The sequence below is a fragment of the Brachycentrus maculatus genome, unplaced genomic scaffold, assembly GCF_059751285.1.
Source record: "Brachycentrus maculatus isolate JH-2025_06_01 unplaced genomic scaffold, ASM5975128v1 h1tg000050l, whole genome shotgun sequence".
Classification (NCBI taxonomy): domain Eukaryota; kingdom Metazoa; phylum Arthropoda; class Insecta; order Trichoptera; family Brachycentridae; genus Brachycentrus; species Brachycentrus maculatus.
In genome coordinates, this window is record NW_028280804.1 from 914869 (window position 1) to 940391 (window position 25523).

The 25523-nt window shown below is 30.8% G+C and overlaps 3 protein-coding genes across 9 annotated transcripts; 1 reads left to right on the forward strand and 2 right to left on the reverse strand.

The window, feature by feature from the left end:
- The first annotated feature begins 338 nt into the window (after window positions 1-338).
- PolA2 (DNA polymerase alpha subunit B) lies at window positions 339-11175 on the forward strand. Of its 2 annotated transcripts, none has more exons than XM_088277788.1 (12): window positions 339-469; window positions 567-801; window positions 1861-1906; window positions 4513-4619; window positions 5727-5894; window positions 6099-6222; window positions 7200-7324; window positions 7802-7947; window positions 8054-8291; window positions 8765-8968; window positions 9932-10118; window positions 10845-11175. In XM_088277788.1, the coding sequence occupies exons 2-12, from the start codon at window positions 623-625 to the stop codon at window positions 10971-10973; spliced, it is 1653 nt and encodes a 550-aa protein (XP_088133914.1). In that variant the 5' UTR covers window positions 339-469; window positions 567-622; the 3' UTR covers window positions 10974-11175. The 2 variants fall into 2 exon arrangements, with proteins under 2 accessions (XP_088133914.1, XP_088133913.1); XM_088277787.1 differs by having other exon boundaries at window positions 339-439.
- Window positions 11151-19030, reverse strand: LOC148312038 (mitochondrial amidoxime reducing component 2-like). Of its 6 annotated transcripts, none has more exons than XM_088277792.1 (7): window positions 18875-19030; window positions 15370-15589; window positions 14369-14602; window positions 13630-13732; window positions 12270-12472; window positions 12051-12125; window positions 11151-11967 (listed from the first exon to the last, which is right to left on the reverse strand). In XM_088277792.1, the coding sequence occupies exons 1-7, from the start codon at window positions 18888-18890 to the stop codon at window positions 11844-11846; spliced, it is 975 nt and encodes a 324-aa protein (XP_088133918.1). In that variant the 5' UTR covers window positions 18891-19030; the 3' UTR covers window positions 11151-11843. The 6 variants fall into 6 exon arrangements, with proteins under 6 accessions (XP_088133918.1, XP_088133919.1, XP_088133916.1 ...); XM_088277793.1 differs by having other exon boundaries at window positions 18775-19030; XM_088277790.1 differs by having other exon boundaries at window positions 18771-19030.
- A 690-nt stretch (window positions 19031-19720) lies between these two features.
- On the reverse strand, window positions 19721-24916 carry LOC148312039 (mitochondrial amidoxime reducing component 2-like). The gene is made up of 7 exons (XM_088277796.1): window positions 24702-24916; window positions 24173-24392; window positions 22982-23215; window positions 22449-22551; window positions 22005-22207; window positions 20309-20383; window positions 19721-20237 (listed from the first exon to the last, which is right to left on the reverse strand). The coding sequence occupies exons 1-7, from the start codon at window positions 24715-24717 to the stop codon at window positions 20114-20116; spliced, it is 975 nt and encodes a 324-aa protein (XP_088133922.1). The 5' UTR covers window positions 24718-24916; the 3' UTR covers window positions 19721-20113.
- Between the last annotated feature and the right edge of the window lie 607 nt (window positions 24917-25523).

Consider the following 25523-nt stretch of genomic DNA (forward strand, 5'->3'; position numbering starts at 1 on the left):
TACTTTTTTCAATTACCAAACGTCCGGGTGACTCTGAAATCTAGCTGCGGCTTATGCGATACTGCTTATCGTGGCCTTACTTAGGCTTCAACTCTATAAGTTTTAAAGCTTTTACTTGTTTCTGAGTGGATTTATCCTAAATGTTTAAAGTTTTTATAATTTAATGTTATTCATCAGTGAAAACTTTAAGCAAAAACATTTGCTCACTCTCCAACCTTCCCCTCGCATTTACAAATATTTACATTTTGTGATTTATTAAAAATATCGATTTATAAATATCGATCTATAAAGATCCACTCAAAAAAGTTGTCTATAGCAAAAACTTGTTGATTCGCGGTCTTTTAGTAAATTTGCTTCCGGAAAATGGCCTCCGAGGAGTCGGTGACCGAGCATTTTTTGATGCTCGGAGTTGAAATCGAAGGAATTGTGTTGCAAAAATGTAAAATAAGAGTAGTTTATTACATTTGAAGTAATTTGAAATATTTTAGTATATATATCACGTAGATTTTAATGTTATAAAATAGTACTCAAGGTTGTCGCTGAGTGTACCTTATTTTACTTTCTAGGCGTTGACTTGTGTAATTCAAATGGTTTGGATCCAGAAGCATTTGCCGAACAATGGATGGCATTTAGTTTATCGCATCACAATGGGGCTGCTCCCACTATTCAGTTATTGGAGTTGATGGAAAGGAGGGAATTCTCCCATAAAGATGTTGAAAAAAGTTTTAAAGAAGTCAAAGACCACGCTTCGCTTGCCGACACTGTCCCGCATTCTGTGTATCAACATGCTAGTAATCCTGAGTATCCTTTTCATGAAATTTATGTGTTTCTTTTAAGTTCTGCAGTTTTCGGTCGTTAAATACGTAAAATCCAATCGAAATCGAAGTACTTTAGTAACTTTGGTTTACGGTTTCTAAACTTTTAATTTCATCAACAGGTAGGTAACTTTCATTTGCAATTTTAACTTTTGCTAATAAAAAAAATTGAATCATGTCGAGTTAATAATGTGATTTGTCTGTTTAAAAATGTTTATTTATTAACTTTTTGGACAACGAATGAGATTTTCTTCGTTCTTATTTAGTCATTTATGCAATTTAGTCGCGCCATGTCTTTTCGGTACCAGGTCGTTTCCTTTCTTCTTTTTAAACGTCGACAGTCAACATGCAGAATATTTACTGGGATGGATGGTGAAAGTTAATCCTAGATAAATAAATGAATATCCAGATTATTTAAAAAATGCACAATTTCGTAAATATCTGCTTAACTATATGTACATTAAAAACTTTAGTGCATGCTTACGAATTTAAAAGTGTCTAGAAGCAAATCCCCAATATGTTTCGAGTGCTGTGGTCTTCCTCCACTATTTGACCGATTGTATATATTCAAACAAGATACTGCGATTCAATGATGTCTTGTTCCGGAAATTTTAAGTATAACTTAATGTAATACTAAATTCTAGTTTTATGTTATTTTCACGATAGTAGTCAGTACCAATTTAAAAAAAAATCTTTTTCTTTTAACCCTATACACACCCAATGGTCCATAAGGCACTGCATCATAGCAAGGTAAGGTCATCAGGCCTGCGCTTCTAGTACCAGTCCAGGGTGATATTAAATATGAGAAATAGAATTAATATATCATATTAGTAGCATTATAAAACATTTTCGTAAAATTACTTTTTTTTGTTGATTCACAACGTATGCAGTCAATAAAATAATTTCTTTATTTTAATATAAAAGCAGTAAACACCTTAAACAAACAAAAAACGCATTTGACATTTAAAAAAACAATGTTTTTACTGTGCAAAATTACGCCAAAATTTTTTTTTTTTGACATAGTTTCCTTAAATCTAGAATTCAGTTCGAACGAGGACGTGATAGCGGATTACCTCTGCACAACACCCAAGGTAGGTACATCTGCAGATATGTATGTGCAATAATGTTCGGTTGCAGAAACTGTGCTGAAGGGTATTCGCTCTTCCTGTTTAGTGGGTGTAGATCTATCGCACAGTGATGTTATATTTGTGACTAGACCTACACTCATTAAATTGGTTTGGCATCTACAGATTACATCGACATTCATTCCTCTGGACTTCTCGTGAATCTTCACCATTCCGTGTTTTTCACAACTGCATTAACCTGTCCGGGAGTATGGACGTAAATGAACGTCAGTGCGAATTTTCCTTAACCTCTAAGCTGCTCAATTACGAGTGTCAAACTTTTCGTCCCGTGCTGCATTATTTTACATTACATACAATATTTTTGACAAAAAAAGCATATTTTTGCCTATTTTTTGTAGTGAAACTTTCGGAAGTCGTTCGGATATCCATTATAGATGTTCACAGTACACAATTCACTTTACCTTTTATGTTTTTATGGTATATTTACACAAAAATATTAACATTAACGGACTCGCAGCAGAAAATTTGGCGGTTGTATAGAAGACGCGGCTGTCATATAGTCTATTCTATTCTTCAGTGTTTATTAAATGCGTTATATTAAAAAATTCATGTAAATTAAAATGAAATTTAGAAAAATATTTTAAATTAAAGTTTATATTAAAAAACGGACATGATTGATATTTCGAAATTGTGTGAAAATCTTCAAAGCAGAGATCAGAACAAAAATGCATTTTGCATGTGGGACATCAAAATTGTGTGACTTTATTATTTTTCTCGCGTCTCGGTAATGGTCGCTTTCACCATTTTTGCTTTCAGAATCGTTGTTTATCACAAAGATATGATATTTTCCGAAATGTGTTAACACTGCAGTAATAAAAAGAGTGAAGTGAAGTAAAATTAGTTCATACAATTTGTTACACATCTATGTGATGATAAAGTGAAGTCATGTATAATTTTACTTCACACAATTTATTACACTTCACAAGTAACGAGAACGTTTACTCACTAGTGGGCATCATCAGGCCGGCCGGTGGGCATTGCTGGTAAAATGTGCAAGAAGTTGAGGTGAGATGACAGCGTGTCAGCATTGGTGATAATTGTAGGCAAGTATGAGTTTAGTGTACATTGCCATTTATCTGTGACTAGATCCATACTCGTCTGCAGCCGTCAACATTCTCAACGCTGATTCAACCATTGCCAAAACTTACAATATACAGGGAGACCATCAAAATCTCTAAATAATTTTATTTTAATTTTTTACTAGATATTTAAGGTTTTATCAATTTTAATGGTGAACATCTTTGTTTTATTAAATTTATATACAACAAAAATGAATGAATGTTTTTTTATTGATTTTGAAAGTAAAGAAGAATGAACATAATAGGTGTAGCCTACTTTCAAAATTCGCCAGATCCATGTAAGTCGATTTTACAAAAAATACAAAATTCTCTGGGTAACATTTATGTTTCAAAGATTTGTCTATCTTTAGATAAAATATTATGAAATGGAGAATTTTCCCATTTTTTTAGATTTTTTTTGGTATTTAAAAAAAACACGAGACAAACCGATATTGACTTCATCTTAACCTTTTAACCGCGTCAACTTTGTTCCTGAGAGACGCCCGTACGCGGCGGTATTTCGCCGTTTTTGAAATGATTACTTTTATCATGTATTTAGTTAAGAAACGATTTATTTTCCTAAACAAAAACGTTCAATGGGATTCATTGTGCCTTTTTGGTACTCTATAATACACTTGTGTCACATTATTCTTGAAATATATCGTAGTATAAACAAATAAGATCGTAACATAAATAAATCAAAGCACGCATCGTGTGTCACTCTTATCCGCTGGCGATGAGTAGCGTCGAGAGTGAGACAGATATAGGGCATGATTATGGTACGTACTAATTACCGACCGCAAGAAAAATCAGGGATCTATTCTTTTATTTATCCTTGTGATGTTACAAATTATTAGTCATATATTTTAACAGATGTCACAAGGCCAAGGATTGACGTATTATTTTATCCAAAGTTCCACACCATGAAAAAATCCCTCCAAGTTGAACTGAGGTTCGAAACTTGGAGCAAAGTAAAAACACATACGGTTATGTCAGCCGCGTATGGGGCATGTTTTATTAAAACACATACGGTTATGCGAGCCGCGTGGATCCGGTTAATGTTTGACCTATCCCCGCTCCGTGATTGGCCGATATGGGTCAGAAGGCAAGTTCCATGAATATAGCGGAATTTGAAATACAACGCTATTAATAAGTATTTTTATCAGGGTTTTCAAGTATATAAATATTTTACACAATAAAACCCACAATTGGCATTCCGACAGAGTATTTATCGGATTTACTTATTTAAAAATCTTATAAAATTGGATCTGGCAGATTCTGAAAGTATGCGACACATATAAAAACATATAAACTTTTTTTGTGAGAAAACATTTCCGTAAAATATCTTTGTATTTTTGGTCAAAATTGTAGTAAAAAGTCTGGAAGATATTGCTTCGTAACAATAATAAAGTACAAGACGTTTAATAAATAAATGAATTTATATTATGTTAACTTTTTAATGTCAAGAGTTTTTCTCCATTTTTGTATATCAAGAGTAAAAAGGGAGGCAGAGACTTGGTGACTCCGACAACCAGGAATGCCAAAGGAGATATATCTAGTACGCCCGCTTCCATCTGTCCGGTCACCTACTCACCGTCATTGTAAGTAACACAATTCTTTAAGGCCTAGATCAAGGGTGGCCAACCCGCGGCCCGCCGAGTGTCTATTTGCAACCCGCGGAGCATTTCACATATTTTTTCTTTAAGTGTACATAAAACCACTAAAACAACATTTCACCGTGCGTAGTTCGTATCATATCCCATATATGGAAGTATTTCACTATCGTGACAATTTCAAGACCCATATAATGGCGTCAACTAGTAAAGCTGATAATTTTTGTATTGCCTAACTCTAATTTAATAAATATGTTTGATTCTCATTTTCGTTGTATCTTCAAAAAAAAAAAAAAATATATATATATATATATATATATATATATATATATTTATATGTTTGCTTTGAATAATAGGAGAAATTTTGTTTTACGGCCTGGTGTAAAATGTCATTTCTAAAATCTGGCCCAGCTGCTGTAAAGGTTGGTCACCCATGGCCTAGATCTCAAGCGTTGAAATCATTACGTGGCCGGCCGCACTTAGGGCTGGACGTTGTCTCACACCCAATTTTGCTAAAGAATGTATATTGTTGTATAAGTAAAAAAACATATCTTATTGTGACTTATCGAATACTGGGCCTTAAGGCTCAACTTAATTTTATTTAAACCCAGGTAACATTTGATGTAATTAATTTTTTTTGTTAAAACACCATTTTTGTACCGTAAAAATATTTTTTTCTTTAAAATAAAAATATGGTTTAACCCTTAGAGTGTGAACCGTCGGTAGATGGACTCTCTATTAATGCGTATAAAGTGCGTCGGAATACCGACTATTGCGCATTTTGATTTTGGTATCGACCTGTACGGACGTGTCTTAGCGCGCGCATGTATAACGTTTTTAATAAGTTAATAACATTTATAAATAACCATTTAAAATTATTTTGCTGTGAATTTAACATTGATTTTTGTATTTTTTTAAGTAAGTTTTTTATTTCTACCTACAAAATTTCGAATTCGTCAAGTAGTGATGATAAAAAGCAATTAGCAATTTATGCAAAATATGTGAAAATAAGCTCAGCACTATAAGGGTTAAAAAAGAAGTGAGTTATTGAAAAGTAAGGAGTTCAAAACAAATATTTTTTACTTCGCTTTACAGATCTCAATCTGCAAAATATTCTTCGCGTACGAACTCCGGAGATGTATTGTGCAGCTATGGGGACAACGCTAAACTTGAATCTTGCACTTGGCAAAATACCATTGGAGAGACTTGCAAAATTATACAACTCCCCAACCATGCCGGAACCATATTTTCTACCAAAGCCATGTAAGGTTTAATGCAATTTATTTCTTTCTTTCAAACCAATGTTTTAAAATAACCATAACTAAGCAAAACAATTGTCACAGTATTAATTTTTATGTGTTTTTTTTTTATAAAATACAACTTAGTAGAATCAATAAATCTGTGTTTAATTTATTATGTACATATTTTTAAATATAGCATTATAACATTTGTACTTTGGACTTTTAGGTATGGGTTTGAACTGCTCCAGGAAAAAGCGGGTTTACTTGACAGTAATATAAAATATTTATCACAACATATTTTACACAAGGCTAGTGTAAAAGAGTCCGTTTCTGTGAGAAGTAAAAGTCAGGTGCGTATTTTCTTGCTGATTAAAATACCATAGATTGTCAGTTTTTTACTAGCATAAATAAAAATTAATTCAATAGGCTTTCATCAATCTCAATTTCCAGCAAAGACAATTTTTCTTCTTCTGTTTGTGTTGTCAGGTCCCCTTGAAGTCGACTATTACTTGAGAGTAATTGTCCTTGTCTTGGGCAGCTCTAAGCAGCCCCTCGATAGTCCTGATCCCCGTCCAATCTCCCTATACGTATGTTGCGCTTCGCTATGTCAGACCAGGAGATTCTTTGCACCCCTGTCCCATTGAAAGGTCGCCCAGGACTCAGGGCTATGACTTGGTTTCTCTTCACAGTGATGTCCTAGATTTTATGTCGGGGTTACATTCCCTTAGCTGAGTGTGTCCAGTTTTATAGTGCTGGAAAGTCGCCATTCACCCTCTATATGTTATGTCACTGATATCAGTGGCCACATTGCCCAGGGTTTGCGAGCCCTAGAAGACCACTCGACGATGCTAGAGAGTTGGACTTGGTAATGGTGTAGCTAACATTATTGCAGCAAAGTAAATTATATTGACAACAAAAAAAAAACACTCCTTATCATCCATTGTTTACTTTGTGTAATACCACTTTTATAAACACTTATTCGTGACTAACGGTTTCGGGATATCATTATTAGGATTATAAAAATAAAATTTTGAAAGAGAGAAAGAAGACAAACGAATCACAATATGAATATTTTCAAAAGTAGTCAGGAATAAGTGTTTATAAAAGTGGTATTACACAAACTAAACAATGGATGATAAGGAGAGTGTTTTATTACCATACCACAAAGTTATAAATGCTTTTAATATACAAAATATAAATTATATCATTTTATAGAAGCATACTTTTTCCAGCAAAGCATACTCCATCGTAACCCTACTACCCTTTTTAACCCCTAAAAGCAATTGGTACTGTTTAAGTTTACTTATTTAAACATTTTTGTTTACAGGTCCCTGTGACTGTTGTAGGACGCGTAGATTGCGATGCTAATGGCAGATTGAATCCTAAATCTGTATTATTACAAGGAACTTGGGAGGATTCCTCTGGACAATGTATCTCGGTAGACTTAGACCAGTAAGAACATACTCAATTTATATTATTTATTGATTCGGCATTAACTTTGTGGAATGACAAGTTGATTTTTTAAATTAATCACTTGTATAATGGCACTAAATGAGTTTTATTTCATTACACACGACTAGTTTTGAACAGATGTTTTCATATACAGGTGAAAAGTAAACCCTTACTTTTTACTTTTTTACGTTTCAAATTTTACTTTTCATCTGTAGAAGAAAACATCTATTAGTTTTCAAAAAATTAGACTTTTGGTGAGATTTGAGTAGGTACTTGTATCATTTTATCAAATTTATTTTATGTTATATTGGCAACATTTTTTTTGTTTGTTGCTAATTTAAGATTAATTTCTAGTTTATACTTGTTAATTTTTAGTTTATAACTATAGAATCAATCTCACAATTAAGCTGTGAGATCCTATTTATTTTTTAATACATAGAATAATTGTTTAATCATGTTCATTTAATTTTCATTCAGATTGAAGCAGTATTCTTTATTTCCTGGACAAATAGTTGCAATGAAGGGCCTTAATATGAGAGGAGACAAGTTTGTTGCGCAGGAAATATATTATGATGCTTCGTTTGTTAAACCTGTTAAAATTGATTCTGAAGACTCGCTCAGTGGTAAATACGAATTCACTAATATATATTTTTAATCAAAATCAATTTACACAGGTATAAGCTGTTGTCAAGTTTAAAGTATTAATAGTGCCTTAATTATGTATTTCAGAACCCTTGCAAATAGTGTTGGCTTGCGGCCCGTACACGACGTCCGATAGTCTCACATACGACCCCCTGACAGATCTGATAACGTATGTGACAAAGAATAAACCCCACGCCTTTATACTTCTGGGACCCTTTGTGGACGCCAACCACCAAATGGTGAAGGACGACACGATAGCAGAAACTTACAAATCTTTCTTCGAGAAATTGGTTGAGAAAGTAATGAATGCTGTAGAACATTCCAGGTAAATTTGTAATTTATGTTTTTTTAAATGTTCAAGTATTATCTACTCTCTGATTGCAATTGCAAACAACTACATGTATATGGTATCAAATATTTTGATCAATATCACTATTGCTTTTTAGCAATAAGCCTGCCAATGTACTTATTTCCTTTCTGTACATATAAAATAAATCAATTTCTTAACATAAAAACCCATGAGTTTTAGCTTCAACATTTAGGTTTATATATTTAGATTTTTAGCATTTTTTAAGTAATTATGCTGTCATTTGCACTTTTCGCAAACCTTTTGGACCGTATGTCACCCCAAATCATGGACAGTGCATTTGGTTAGCAAAAAGTCCAAACGAAATGTAAAACAGCCCAGAAAAATATCTATGGTGTCTTCATCTGAATTATTTGGTTTGGTTTTAATTAATTACCTACTTTAGTTTCATTATTTTTCTGTGCGTGTACTTAACATGTTTTTTATTTCAGTCCTTATACCCAAGTGGTATTTGCATCATCGTCGAAGGATATCTTCCACGCCTGTGTTTATCCGACTCCCGCCTTCAGTTTGAGAAAAACTTATCCTAACTTACGGCTGGTACCAGATCCTTGCACCCTGAATATTGGAGGTGTTTCAATAGGGCTCACTTCCACAGATATATTGATGCATTTAAGCAAGGAAGAAATTTCACTGTGAGTAAACAAATTTACCTAGTACATTTATGTTTACCTAAGGCGAACTGAATGAGTTCTGAAACTCGCGACCCAAATTGAAAAAGGCCTGGAATGCTTCAGTTCATTCAAAATTGTATAATTTTACTCAAACAAATTTAATTCTATAATTAAAATATAACTTTGTTTTAAAATCACGATAAATATTTTATTATAACTTAATTATAATGTCTACCGGTTTCCAAGCTAACCGCTTCTTATTCAAGATTGGTTAATACTAAAACACTATCTTCTTATCAAAATTAAAAATATTTCGGCCGCTAGGAAAAAGAGCTTGGGTAGATCTCAAATGGCTTTATTTTTTGTGTTGATGAGTAGTCACAGTAAAAAGGAATCAGGGATGTTGACTTCTAATCAACACAAAAAATAAAGTCACTTGAGATCTACCCAACCTCCTACCTACAGACAAAATATTTTGAATTTTTTTTTTAAGTAGATTGTGTTTTAGTATTAATCAGTCTTGAAAACGAAGCGATTAGCTTCGAAACCGGTAGACATTATAATTAAGTTATAATAAAATATTTATAGTGATTTAAAAAAAATATATTTTGATTGGAATCACAAAGTACCTTCAAATATAAATTATAATGCTGACGGAGGTTAGAGGTCAAAATAAAATATGGAACAAAGGAAAAATAAAGAAATGGGTAAATGATCAAGAGTTAATTCTATGAAAATTGTAAAAAAGTTTATATTTTAAATTTGTTTTCTCTCTTTTTTTTTGTGTGTATATTAGGTTTAAATATTGTAGATAAAAACAATGAAAAACGTATGTAAAAAGAACTCCACTGATAAGACACACAAGGTGGCACGGTGGGTCTCTGCAAAAAAATATTTTAAATATGTTTAAAATTATTTTAAATAAATGTATATAATTTATGTTAATAAAAATAAAAAAAAATTCTATTGAATATCTTGTTTTAGACCAGCGCAAGGCCCCGACAAGCTGGGGAGACTGGCCGGCCATTTACTGCAGCAGCAGAGCTTCTATCCTCTGTGGCCCCCGAGTGCCGGGCTGGCGGTGGATGCGGCCCTGTGGAACCAACACGCGCACATGTCCACTACACCGCACCTACTTGTTCTACCGTCAGATTTCCGCTATTTTTCCAAGGTGAGAAACTCGGGGAAAAAAGGTGAAACTCGATGCTATCTAGCATAAAGACTTTCAGTCATTTAGCCTCTTGGCCAGTATGTTTTTGTAAATTAAACAGTCCGCCTCCGTAGTGTAATGGTCAGCACGCTCGGCTACCGTTCTGGAGGTCCTGGGTTCGATTCCCAGGGGGCGATCAAATAAATATAAGTGATGTTTTCACTCTAATGTTTATTCAATATTATCCTGGACGTGAAACGAAGGGCTGATCACCTTTTTTTCATGTGTTAAAGATCAAGATAACCATTGTATTTATATGATACGGTGCCCTATGCACCATCGAGTGCGGGATTGTTGGAAGAAGAAACTGTTTGGGGTGTGAATTTTATTTCATTTGGAAATTCAAATTGTGAAGATGATTTTCGAGAATATTTTATATATAATATTTATTACTCTACAAAGTTAACTCTGAAGCATATTTCATTTTTACTTATGTAAAATATCATTATTATGTTCATTACTGAAGTACTATTATTTATTTATCTTTATTTTATACATGTCATTCTATTATATACGGGTTTGGGATTGACACAGGCTATCGAATTAAAAAAAGAAAGTATAATGACTTCTTTTAAAGTCATTGCTTAGTTTGGTTTTGGATAATAAGTATTTTACTCTTTTCACATCAGAGTTTTTTTACTTAGGCATAAAAATAAGTTAAACTTAATGTCTTATTATTCCTTACAGGAGATAAATGGTTGCTTAGTAGTAAATCCCGAGCGCCTCACCAAAGGAGTCGGGGCTGGAACCTTCACAAGGATACAAGTAGACACACGTTCCTCTCAAGAAATAATCTGTCAAGTATTAAGAATTTAATATTATTCAATGCCGAATATGTTAATGAAATTGAGCATCTATTTTTCTGGTGTATTGTCGAGTAATAAGCTTTGTTTTATACCGGTCTTGAAACTTGTGGCCGGCCTCTTTTACGACTAGAGTAAAGCATGTTGGCTACAACTTCATTAATGGTCGATTCTGTGAATTGTATTGAGTATTTGTAATAAAAAGTTCTTTTTAACTTTTGTGTTTTATTATTTTTTAGATATAATAACATTAATAAATATGTGGATATGAATACTCAATTTATATTAAATGAATATCCTGATACTTATCATCCCCAAATGGTACATATTGTATTTGATTTTGACCAGTCCAGGGCATATTAACCCTCAGCATTTCTTAATTCATTATTTTTCTTATCCAAGCACCAATTAATCGATTGATGAAATATGAATATTTTATCTCTCAAATAAAAATGGCCCCTTCTGATAAGAATTATTCAGCAAAACTGAAATGGTGCAAGAAATACGGAGAACTTCTATACATACATATACAGTATGCATCTTGTGGATGATTCTGGGATCTTATATGTATTAGGTTCTAGTTCTAGGGCTTCTGCTGTCTCCTGAATTATTGCAATTATGGTAAAGACGTCTTTAACTTTCTAATTGGCAGCCCAACACTGTAAATTTAACCATTTCTAGCACTAGGACTGCGCAATCACTAGACTGGAAAACGTTGGGTAACACTCAAATTAAATTTACCCATCAAATCTTCAACAACCCTTTGTAGTGCTTGCATAGCTTTCCATTATCATTAAAATAATTTTATACATTTCTGCTGCTTGATATTTCATAGATTCTATTTTCCCACAAAAGTTGTGGGAAATTTAATATGTAGTAAAAATTAGGCAATTTCTACAGTGTCCCCAATTTTAACAAACCCCTCTTTGCGTAACCCAAGGTGAACTCCCATTATGGGAGAACTTTTTTCAGAAGCCATCAACTTTGGATCATCTCTTTTTCTATACCTGCAAAAAATATTTATGTGTATATTAGTAAATGTAAATTGAGAATGTTACATAATTACTTTTGTTGTGCTAACAAATCATACATTTTTAAAGTTGCCAGTGGTTCCTGAGCTTTATCTTTTTCACCCGTTTCTGCATTCACTGTTGTCATTATACATCTGCAATAAATAGATAAAAATCAATTTATCATTGGTCAGTGTCACTCGTGCCATTTAAGTCATGAAATATTCCATAATGCTACCTAAATATGTTCAAGTTAATTGTGTCATTTAGTATTGTATAAATTTGGTGTAATCTTTTACCTGGTACACTGTTTGACAACTTTGAATACGACGTCTCCAATTCTAACCCATTCCCAGTAATCCTCTTCGAAGGGCTTTGGTCCCTCCACCAAGAAGTTTGGGCGGAACTGCTGTGCAGATATTGGGTTAGGAAGACGAGAATTGAGATCATCAATGGAACTTGAATTTATGATAGTGAAAGAAGTCAAATCAGGAAAGGCTCCCTGAAATAAAGAACAATACATATAAATTTAGTAAGGAATTTGTTGTGAAATATTTTGATTCTAGTGGTTATAATTATTACGGTATTTTAAAGGAAAAAAATAATTCTCAAATTTGCATAAAGACTAGACTACTGTTTATAAAAAGGTTTTTTATATTATTTTTTGACATCTCATCAAAGATGAAGAAGAATATGGAAGTCTGGGCATTTTGATTTTGTGAACAAGTATTTGGACACACTCAAAATGTTGTAAAAGGTTTTTTGTTATGATCCTGTTATATTTATACTTTTCGTTCATGGCCTACATTTTTTTTTAAATTTTAATAATTTTTTATATATTTAGACGTGCATATTTGATAAAGAATCATTTACTATAACAGATATTCAAAAACAAATAGGAATTGTGAGATTGCTTTATATTGTATATGTAAATTCTCCTAAAAAAACAGAAATGGCATTACGTGACTGAATTGAGTGCAAGTAGCATATGTAGCATAATAATAAAAACATCTAACTTGCATATCAAACCCATTACAGTAGAGGTCGTAAAGATCAATTGAAGAAATTCATGTTGAAACTTATCAGAGAGATACATAAGTGCTTGTATGAGAGTCAATATATGTACTAAGTTCATGAACTTAATTTGCTTTTTACAGTTAGTTTCATTTTATATAACGATAAAAAAATATTGAAAATCGTAAGATGCATTTTTCAAAGATGGCATGTTGTCAACCAACTGAAAACAACAACCGATTTAACAGGCAAAATACTTACTTTTAGTTTTTTTTTAACAGACAGGTCAATATCACATTTATTTTTTTAAGGAATCACCTGCAAAGTCTCTATTTTTAGAGGCTTCTCTGCAGGTAGGATAGTAAGGATAGGGAAGGTAAATGTGAAAAATACATAACAAACACCCAGACCAATTGAAAATAAATATTTTTTTCAATTCATTTTGCAATTGGCGGAAATCAAACCCGCGATGCCAGTTTCGCAGTCCAGCATCTATCCAACTATGCCACGACGCCTGTATAAAAATACTTATGTGAAATTGTGAAAGTTGCTTCATAGTCAAAATCAAAATATATATTTTAAAAAAAAACAAATTCTTTTGTTTTTAAGATACACCCACACAATTGATAATTAAATTATACATACCGCATCATCATTACTGATAAAGTGTATTCTACTCTTTTGCATTTTTTTGTGATTTTGAGGGCATTGAACTAATCTATAACCACTTTCTTGTCCCGAAAGGAAACTGAAAACAAAAGTAAATGACAAATTAGTAAATATTTTTTTTAAATACCGTCCGAGCAGTCAGATTAAATATTTTCCTTAAAAAAATTACTTGAGAAAAAGGATGAAATGATAAAACAACATGTGTGTTCAAAAACAAAATTGCTGAAATTATTGATAAAAACTGAAAACTTAACTATTGATGACCAGTCTGTTTATTTGTTTATATGTAGCAAACACAAATGCAAGCATGTCTCAGGAAATATTGAGTTAAATTAAGCGATGTGTACACACTTTAACTGGACTCCATGTGGCTCTATCGCTCTGTAGGTGAGACAGTAAACTAACCTTTTTATAATATAATTTATATTTGAAGCACTAACTTGTGATTTTCCATTTTATAATTAAAATATAACTTTGTTTTAAAATCACTATAAATAGTGAATTTATAGTGATTTTAAAACAAAGTTATATTTTAATTATAAGATTTTTTACCCTAGAAGTTGATCTGGCCCATGTAGAAGCAGGGCCATGCTTGAAAGTTTATTCCGAAATTATAAAAAAAATAGTATACAATGCAAAACAAACGTCACCGTCTGTATGCATAAAATCTGACTATTGTAACAGTAATAAAACAGTACAAGAATTCATTTTTTACCGTGAAAACCACCTGCCTGCTTCATCTCCACTGTCTAAGCAATCGAGTGTTCTTCCCCAAAGATTGACTTTGGTTTCTTTGTTTGAATCATTTTTTATATCAAGTTTAAGTTTTTCCATATTTGGAGCCTCCAACACAAGGTGGTCACCTAAAACTTGCGGCTTGACAAGAACCAACTTTGGCTGCTTTCTCGCTGATACAAAATCTCCCAAAGCATTAGTAACCATGAAACATCTAAAACAAACTAATTGTTTAATACCAACTTATTGAGGAATGTTAACAGAGTTTGAAAAGTACACAAATGAAATTAAATTAGTATTATACATTTTATGCATTAATTTTTAAATCAAACACAGGTTTTTTGAGTCTACTAAGTTTTTTATTTAAAAAAAAAAACACATTAAAATTAATATTGTGACAATTGTTTCACCTAGTTATGACATTTTCTAACAAAAAGTCATTCATTTGAAAATGCAATAACTAGGCAAAACAATTGTTACAATATTAATTTTTATATGTTTTTTTAATAAAATACAGCCTAGTAGACAAAAAATTTGGATTTGATTTAAAAATTAATACATAAAATAGTATTACATATACACATGTCACTTGAAATTGGTATTGTACACAATACACGGGCCATAAGCTTGGTGCATAGGGCACCGTTTCGGATCAACAGTGTGTCAGCTTGAACAATAACTTTAAAAAGGCAAGGTGATTATTATTAAGGGATACAGATAATGTAAGTGAAGGAGCATAAACTTGTTTATATTGGACACAGTATGTTTATGAGTCCTTGAGGATAAATTTTATAACTTGAGATCTGTTTCAGTCTATATTGTTTTCATAGAGTATTTTAGATACTTGGCATCAAAAACAGAGGGTTTCTCATCCCGTGAGTTTAAAATGCATGGACTTGTAGATTCATCTTGAATCACCATGACTCAGATCTTTATATTGGAAGGTAGATATTATGAAAAATTATTATTAATTAATAATACCTGTCTCTTAGGGAACCTGATCGTAGTCCTAGTAGTGTACATTCCATTTCATTTAATCTAACGACTCCACAAGATTTGATAGGAAAACACATCATGTCGGATAATGTTCCAACTTTTCGCCATTTTGTAGGCATTTTTTCTTTCTTTGAATAATATTTCCAAAGTTCCCATAAAGCGGCTGCGCTCAACACACTTATTCCAATGGATATATTAACTGGACCTGTCAACCATTATATTATGTTATATTTTATGTATATTTCATATGATAATACTATACCAGCATAATCATTAGCTTTTTGTTGTTGTTTTTTTTTGTAATTTAAAAATATATATTAATCACAACAAATTTGGAAATTATTTATTGAAATGTGGTGTCCTAGATACACTTAAAGGAAATTAATGGATTGACTTAATGATTTCTCGTTCTTTTCAGAAAGTAATGAAAGACATATTTCATATCAGTATTAAAATGAGTAGTTTAAAAATATTTACATGTATACATATTGTTTTCATCTTGATTTTCCTTAAACCTATTAAGATTTTTAATATTACTTTTAAAAAACTTTTTATTTATGGAATATATTATATTATATTCTCCTATCATTTGCACAATAGGCACATCATTATTAATCTGCATAATATTATGTTCCATAATCATAATGCAATACATGTATTTGCAAGTATGTATACATACACCCTTTACATACAAAATATTGAAATGTCAAAATAATGTCCTTGAATGAATTGAATTGTGTAGGTACCCAGTCCAAAGGAACGCATATTGAGAAAATGAATACGCGTTATCCACGGAAAATTTTAGATCTCTACCGTTTGCTGCTTATACATATTAAGGAAGAGTAGGTATCGTTGACAAGAAAAAAAACTCTGTAGCTGAGTTACTACTTTTCAGCCGAGCCAAGGCCATATCATATCTGATTGGATATCAGGAATCGAATGAAAAATAATCGAAATATACGATTGCTAAAATAATCGAAACGTTTCGATTATTTAAGTGTTTGAATTGTTTCGATGAGAGCGCTTCTCGATGAAAATAATTTTTCGAGAGAAATATTCTCCCAGACTTGAAATTTCGGAAAAATTATTTTGAGGCGATCGAGAAACCTTCTCCGTCGGTTAAAAGAAAATAAAGTCACGAGGAAATTTTGGAGGGAAAAGTAAAATTCAATGATACCAACATTTTAAAGATGGTCAAAAAACAGGTCGTCACCGTGACGACCGAAATATATATATATATATATATATATATATATATATATATATATATATATATATATATATATATATATATATATATATATATATATATATATATATATATATATATATATATATATATATATATACATATATATATATATATGTATATATGTATATATATATATATATATATATATATATATATATATATATATATATATATATATATATATATATATATATATATATATATATATATATATATATATATATATATATTGGGTTGATGCAAAAGTAATGACCGTTTTTTATGATCCCAGGTAAAAATTTTTTTTTTCATAAATTATGAATAGTATCTTCTTTTTTTATGATTCCATTGTATAAAGGGTACTTTCCCTCTACTTTCTATTCAGTTTTGGCCTGGCCAGAGTACAGTAATAACCCCTTGTATTTTTTCAAAATGTCGTTCGATAAAGTGCATTTACGTCATTGTTTACTTTATGAACTCCGTAAAGACAATACCGCGAGTGTGGCAACCAAAAACATTTGTGAAGTGTACGGAGCAGATGTCATCAAAGTTCGACAGGTACGAAGATGGTTTGCAAAATTCCGATCTGGAGATTTTTCACTCATTGATAAACCACGTACCGGGCGGCCATTGAAGTCTGATGAAGACGAATTAAAAGTCATAATTGACACCAATCCACGTCTAACCATCAGAGAGATTGTGTCAATGATGGGAGTCAACCAAACAATCGCATTAAGACATTTGAAGCGTATGGAAATGGTTTCGCGGTACGACGTTTGGATACCTCATCAATTGTCGGCTGCCAATTTATTGGATCGTGTTTCAACGCGCATTGCTTTGAGTGCGAGACAAAAACATGAACCTTTTTTGCATCGTTTGGTGACGAGAGATGAGAAATGGGTCGTGTACAACAACGTGACAAGAAAAAGACATTGGACTATACCTGGACAAGCCCCATTAACAACTTCGAAGGCCGAAATCCATAAAAAAAGTTATACTTTGTGTTTGGTGGAATAATAAGGGTATTGTGTAATTTGAACTCTTGGAACACGATAAGACAAGTACAGCAGAACGATATTGTCAGCATTTATCCAAATTGAACATGGTCCTTCAAAAGGATAGACCAGAATTGGTAAACAGAAAAGGGGCAGTGTTTCATCACGACAACGCGCGACCACATGTGGCTATGATGACCCTACACAAGCTAAATGAGTTAAATTGGGATGTTATCAAGCATCCACTGTATTCTCCAGATCTTGCTCTTTCTGAATTTTATTTATTCCGATCACTGCAAAAAAATTTAAATGATGAAAAAAATTATTCAATAGAGCAGGTAAAAACATCCCTTGCTTCATTTTTCGCATCAAAATCCACGGAATTTTATACTACTGGTATTAATAAGTTGATAGAAAGATGGGAGAAGGTTATAAGAACTGATGAAAATTATATAATTTATTAAATAAATAATACACAAGAAAAAAAAAAATTAAAAAAATATATGTAAAAAACGGTCAAAACTTTTGCATCAACCCAATATATATATATATATATATATATATATATATATATATATATATATATATATATATATATATATATATATATATATATATATATATATATATATATATATATATATATATATATATATATATATATATATATATATATATATATAATATATATATATATATATATATATATATATATATATATATATATATATATATATATATATATATATATATATATATATATATATATATATATATATATATATATATATATATATATATATATATATATATATATATATATATATATATATATATATATATATATATATATATATATATATATATATATATATATATATTAATAAAAGTCTAAATACCTCATTTCACATTTGTGACACAATCACATCACATCGTAAAAAAATCGCTTCCACTTATTGCCCCCTTACGAATTGAATTTTCTAAAATTTTTCATTAGTTGATTGGATGGTCACGTCATAAACGTAATGCATTTTCAAAATTTCTCGTTTTTATGTAGATGGAGCGATTAAGGCTATGCTGGTCAATAAGTAACAACAGCAAAAAATTATCTCAATAATTAGAAGATGTCGCAAATGCGGAAAACACAAAATTCTACGTACTCACTTTATTGTGTTGTGTTACTTGACCTACATACGTTGATTTTGAAGCACTCGTGTATAAAGTATAAATCTGATGAATAATATATAATAATATTTTTTCAAACCTTTTAAATTATACATCTTAATACTGTGTAGTAGTAAATGAAAATGTTATCTCCAACGATTCCGGTGCCAATACGAACACTGATATTTATATTGTCTAAAAAACACTGAATATCGAGGCAACAACACTGATACCGGCTGATTCTAGTATCCTAGTCATCTACTTTGTTTAAACACTATACAACGAAACGTATGTATGTTAGAAATAACACTTTCAAGCACTTTTATGTATGTATTATGTAGGTACTTATGTGATTGAAAAAACATGTTTTAAAAGGTGACATCATTTTAATTTTTAACGCCTAGCTTGTAAAATCAATCGATCATAAAAAGTTTAATAAAATACGTAGCTAGATATTTTCTCATTTTTAATACTTAGGCTACCAGGACTTTTGAGGTTACTATGCTAGAAATACCGCAGTTTAAACAAAAATAAATGTGTTCGATAATTTGTAAACACTCTGTGCCATTGTTTTATCTTTGGCGCGACAAAAATATCCTTCGGAGTTTAGTCAACTATAATGTATGCAATGTTATAAAAAATCGACTAACGAAGTGAATGCTGCTCGCTTAATTTCAACCTGCTTTATACGCCGTGCGCATAACACTGCAAATCAAACGATTTCCCGACTTAATTGACGATATCCGGTATTGAAAGGAATAGAGTAGGGGTATGAGTTTGAATAATTTTTGTATAGAAAGATTGCAACATATTAGTCTGTCGAAGTGTATGTGTATGTCATTATAAGCAGGCGATTTTTGAACGTGATAAAATTTAATAAAATCGTTATTAGTTAATACTTGACTTTTGATAATAACTTTTACAGGAAGGAAATAAAACACAGGAAAATAATAAACTTTTTTTTACTGTTTTAACGTTTTATGGATAATCAAAACATGGTTCATTTGTGTATTTTTAGCTATAGATTATTTTGAACAGCACAAATATATCAATTGCAACAAAAATAGTTATTGAAACCAAAATCGAACTATAAACTATACAATCCAATTGTTTTTTTTTAAAGCGCAAGCGTCAACATGAAACAATAATATTTAAAAAAAACTTGTTATTAATCGTTATTATAAATAACCATTATATTTTTACATTATAAGATTTTTTTAGAACACGGAGACCAGGTGTAATAAATATGTATTAAATAAAAGAAAAATTTGCAAAATAATTTTCATAATTACTATCTGATATCATAACCATTATCACTTACTTAATAATAAAATAATCCTTAGGCAACCTCTACAGTATCTCCAATTTTTACAAATCCTTCTTTACGTAGACCGAGATGAACTCCCATCACAGGAGATGTTCTTTCTGAAGCCAAAATTTTTGGATCATTCCTTTTTCGATATCTGTAAAAAGAATTTCAATAAAGATAAATCAGAAATTAAGTTGTTTCCAAGATTTCCATGACAAAACTTACGTATTTAATGTTGCTAGTGGTTCCCGAGCTTTATCCTTTTCCCCAGTTTCCGAATTCACCGTTATCATTACGCACCTAAAATAAATAAATATCAATTTATAAATTAACATTATTGTTGTGCATTAATGGGTGTGTTATGAGTTATGTACTAATACATAAAATACTCTAATTTATGGGGCACTGCGGGTGCATTGTTCCTATTGTCCTCAAGTTTATTTTAAATTGTTTTCAAGTAATTTCAATGCAGAAATTAAAAAAGTAAATAACCTATGATTTTTTTATGCTCTTTGAACCACCATTATTTTTAATATTGACAGTATTTTTTTTTATAATACGCGATTGCAAAAAAAAAGTTTTTTTTACTTTAAACAATAGCAAATATGTATAATTTGTTCTTGGGAGCATTTTTTAAAAATACATATTTTATAAAAAAAATTGTACAATATTTTGATCCAAGAAAAATAAATTATGAATTCTATGTGACCGCTTGAATGTTTACCTTCATATTTTTGTTAAATAAATAATAAGTAAGTGAAAATCAATTATTTTTTTCAACTTACCACAGTTTATGTTAAAACTGTTTTTTTATCCTTCTAATACGTGAATGTATACATTACATATAATTTATGTTACATTACATATAATTTAATAAAAGTTAATTTTTTATTTATATATTATAGTGTTATAAAATTTGTATAATATTTAGATTGCTAAGTTTAAAATAACAAATGTTTACATTATGTATCTACAGCGTCATACTGTTTGCCAATTGAAATCAATTAACAGTTGTATATTAATTTGTCCGCCTCCGAAATGTAATGGTCAGCACGTTCGGCTACCATACTGGAGGTCCGGGTTTCGATTCTCAGGGGGATTCAAATAAATATCAGTGATTTATTCAATTTAATCCTGGACTGGTGAGAGGTTATTTAGATTGGCAGTGACAGGTATATTGAAAGCTTTTAAATGTAAATTCACTGTTAAATCAGGAAACAATTTTATATTGTTTCGCATTTTCAATAAATTTCGCAACTTAGTTTTTAAAAAAATTGCTTTGCAAGAGCAGATCTGTCAGGAAGCCTAGATGCTTCTGTATCAGATCTAGGCATACGGTGGGACAACTTTCAATAACCCTGGACTGGTATCTGAAGCGGAGGGCTTATCACCTTTCCTTAATGTGTTAATGATCAAGATAACACTGCGTTTATATGATGCAGTGCCCTATGCACCATAGGGTTCGGATAAGGGTTTGAATGAATGAATATCAATTTTTCTCTGACAGAAAATTGTAAAGTATTTTTCAAACGCAAAACTGTGTGTGTAACATAAGTTCTGCAAATATGGAGAGACTAATGTATAAACCTTTTTTTTTTAGTTTAAGGGATCTTGCATCCTCTATGTCACCGTGACCATATCAGGTCTATTGTGACCTCCCTCTGTATTACAGCTCACTCCCAAGACCTACATGAGTCATGTAACTAACAACCTGTCTTGGTGGTAGGAGCTTCACCTTCTCGGAGTCCAGTAGAGGTCCTCCAAGGATGTGATTTTGTTTGCGAGTGAGTGCGTGACAATTATAGAGAATGTGGACTGGCATTTTGTTATCTTCCATACAAAATTTGCACACTGAGGAGTCATGAAGTCCAATGTTTGTCATGTGTTTCCTCAGTCTGCAGTAAAAAGTCTAAACCCTTACCTAGTGCACTGTTTAACTGCTCTGAATATAACATCTCCAATTCGCACCCATTCCCAGTGATCCTCTTCAAAAGGCGTTGGACCCGTAACCAGAAAATTTGGGCGGAACTGTTGTGCCGTTACTGGGTTAAGAAGGCGGGTGTTGAGATCATCGATGGAACTTACATTTATTATGCAAAAAGAAGTGAAATCGGGGAAGGCTCCCTGAAATATAAAAATGGATTGGATATGTTATATTCATAATTTATAAAATATGGCTAGTAATTCTTATTGTTATGGTTATAGTTGTACTTAACATTCAAATACATTTTAATGTGATTTAAGATATGCAGAGTTTACAATTTATTTATTCTATTTTGAAAATGAATTTTTACAACCATACTAACATATTTATTGTTTACACAATGCAAACATTCTATGTGAAAATAATAATTAGTATACATACAGCATCATTATCGGCAATAAGATTTATTCTACTTTTCTGCATTTTTTTGTAATTTTGAGGGCATTGAACTAATCTAAAGCCATTCTCTTCTCCTGAAAGAAAACTGAAAATAAAATAAAACATGGGTTACAATAGACATTCATAAACCACATACTATACAAGTTAAACAAAATTTCAAATTACTTTGTAAAGGTATTTTACAAAAAAAAGTTAAGCACTGATATATCGTATCATACTTGGATAAGACAAACAGGCGATTGAAAACATCTCTATTTTTGGTGCTCATGGTCTCCAACTCTATGACTGACTAAAGCAGTGTATAGCCCTCTCTGCCTACTGACCTTTATGCCCATACACCATTTTGGTACATTTATTTTTAATGGTTTTTATTGATTGTCATCATAATGATATCACTTACCGTTTTTAAGAAAAAAAAACATAAAATATGGAGGGGAATAATATCTTTAATTCAGTCATCTAAATATTATGTTTAGAAATATTGGAGTTTTGTTATTTTTATTTATTTTTCTTACCGAGAAAACCACTTGGCTGCTTCATCACCACTATCTAAACAATCCAGTGACTTTCCCATAAGAGTGACTTTTGTTTCTTTGCCTGAATAATTGTTTAAGTCAAGTTTAAGTTTTTCCATATTCGGAGCCTCCAATATTAGGTTGTCATCAAGAAGTTGCGGCTTAACCAGAACCAGCTTTGGTTGCTTTATTCCAGATACACAACGTCCTGATGCGTCAGTCACCATGAAACTTCTGAAATATCAATTTGTTATTAATAAACGAAATATGAATTGTTCTTACTTTCATGCATCAAATCAATATATTTAAATCTCATAAAGCCAAGGTCCTGTTAAGTCCTGCATTTCAGGCGCTAGTCCAGGGTAAAATTTGATTTATATTTGATACAACAAATAAATATTTTGACCCCCTTGATAATAGAACCCACAAGCTCTGTAACAGGTACTGTAACCAAACACACTTAAAAGCAGAGCACTGAAATTAGCATACTATACTTAAAACTATGTTAAAACAAATACTATTTATAGCGTGAAGTAGGGTTACAAGGGAAAAATGCAGAACACAATTGATTATCTGAGGTCGCCTTAACTAAATTAGAAAAGATTTATAATTATTTTAATAGCATTACCATGATGATTAAGCAAAAAAAAACTTTATTGCTTAGAAGCATTGCAAAAATCTACATTGTAGACAATGTAGATTTTTTTTATTATTTAATTCTAAATCTGTCTCTTTTCTGTATTATTTTGGATAGCTAAGAATCTATTTATATTTACAGACTAAGTGCTTACACTTTTATTAAAAAAAAAAATTAAAGTACCCTTATCAATTAAAAAATAAATAAAATCACAAGGTCGATTACTGAATATTACAATATATGTAATTCTACTATATATATATATATATATATATATATATATATATATATATATATATATATATATATATATATATATATATATATATATATACATATATATATATATATATATTTATATATATATATATATATATATATATATATATATATATATATATATATATATATATATATATATATATATATATATATATATATATATATATATATATATATATATATATATATATATATATATATATATGTATAAAAATATATTTATAAATATTCCCTATATATATCGGAAAGACCTTTATGAAATTTGATGGTACCTGTCTCGAAGGAAACCTGATCGGGGTCCAAGCAAAGTACATTCCATTTCGTTTAATCTAAAGACTCCACAAGATTTTATAGGAAAACACATCATGTCGGATAAAGTTCCAACTTTTCGCCATTTTGTAGGAATCTTTTCCTTCTTAGTATAATATTTCCAAACTGCCCATAAAGTTGCTGCACTCAATACACCGATTCCAATGGATATATTTACTGGACCTGTGAAGCATTGAAAAATTTACAAATACATTTTAAAAATAGTGAAAAGTATTTTGAAAAGAATATTAATGCCATACTATTAGTGATTTTTGTATCATTACAAAATTCAGAGTAAATAAGTGCTTCTTGGTGTATGATTAAAATAACATACAAGAGAAAAGTTATCACTCTTAATTACCTACACACATGAAAGTGGTGTGAGCAACGCAAATCTACAAAAGTAGATTGGTGTTGCTTTAAAGTCATCATATGTCAAGGTGTATAAAACTAATAAAGATAAAAAAAAACATATATTATTCCAACTCAAACCTTTGAAATTGTTCATTTCTATATTAGTTAATGAAATATTTTCTTTGATGCGGGTTCCACATATAAACACTAGGAATGCTGTTATATATTTTTTATATTCTCAAAACAAAACAAAAAATCACCAAATGATGAAGGCAATAATATGGGAGTATATAATATTAACACCAATAATCATTGCCAAAGTCAGACAACTGCTATCAGACACCCAACTAAATATTCTTATAAATAGTCTTATTCTCTGTTTCAATCCTTCTAAAACTATTCTTCCTCTTCTATAATAATTTTTTATTACACCCAACTTTGAATCATTGTTTCAGAATTCAAAAATATTATTAAAATGCTATCATTTGAAAAAACATTTATATCATACTTGATTTCCTACAGTACCTTGACCATAAAGGACTCAAACATATAAGCAGTGTGTCCCAAGTGCCATAACCATTGCTGCTTTTATTATTTTCCTCTAGTGTAGTACTACTCTTCCTCCTGTTTTTCATATCCCATACAGCAGTAATATCCTTCAGCTTGACCTTTTTCGTTTTCATCTAACCCATTTGACATATTTTATTCTCATTTTCTTGAATCTAGTGGTCTGCAGGACAGGTCTGCTCACCCTGCCTTAGAGACTAGAAGAAGAAAATAATACAGTTGATATCTGTTAAATAAAAACCAAATACGCATCTAAGCCTAATTAATTTATTTGATGCGGTGTCTTTTTTTTAATTTTTAATATTTTCAATTTATTTTTAATAATTTTGCCTCACAGTTTGAATATCGCTTATCTGTCTTTAAACACTCTACACACACCAAGAAAAATATCAA

What these genes read in the sequence shown, in the direction of transcription:
- PolA2 (XM_088277787.1), top strand. Translation starts at nt 364, where the DNA reads ATGGCCTCCGAGGAGTCGGTGACCGAGCATTTTTTGATGCTCGGAGTT. An exon ending in ATATTTTCTACCAAAGCCAT is followed by an intron (nt 5,895 to 6,098) that starts GTAAGGTTTAAT and finishes TTGGACTTTTAG; the next exon opens with GTATGGGTTTGAACTGCTCC. An exon ending in CTGTGAGAAGTAAAAGTCAG is followed by an intron (nt 6,223 to 7,199) that starts GTGCGTATTTTC and finishes TTTTGTTTACAG; the next exon opens with GTCCCTGTGACTGTTGTAGG.
- LOC148312038 (XM_088277794.1), bottom strand. An exon ending in GCAGGCAGGTGGTTTTCACG is followed by an intron (nt 13,733 to 14,368) that starts GTAAAAAATGAA and finishes TTTTGTTTTCAG; the next exon opens with TTTCCTTTCGGGACAAGAAA. An exon ending in CCACTGGCAACTTTAAAAAT is followed by an intron (nt 11,968 to 12,050) that starts GTATGATTTGTT and finishes TATTTTTTGCAG; the next exon opens with GTATAGAAAAAGAGATGATC.
- LOC148312039 (XM_088277796.1), bottom strand. An exon ending in TCAGGTTTCCTTCGAGACAG is followed by an intron (nt 23,216 to 24,172) that starts GTACCATCAAAT and finishes TTGATATTTCAG; the next exon opens with AAGTTTCATGGTGACTGACG. An exon ending in GCAGTTAAACAGTGCACTAG is followed by an intron (nt 20,384 to 22,004) that starts GTAAGGGTTTAG and finishes TATTTATTTTAG; the next exon opens with GTGCGTAATGATAACGGTGA.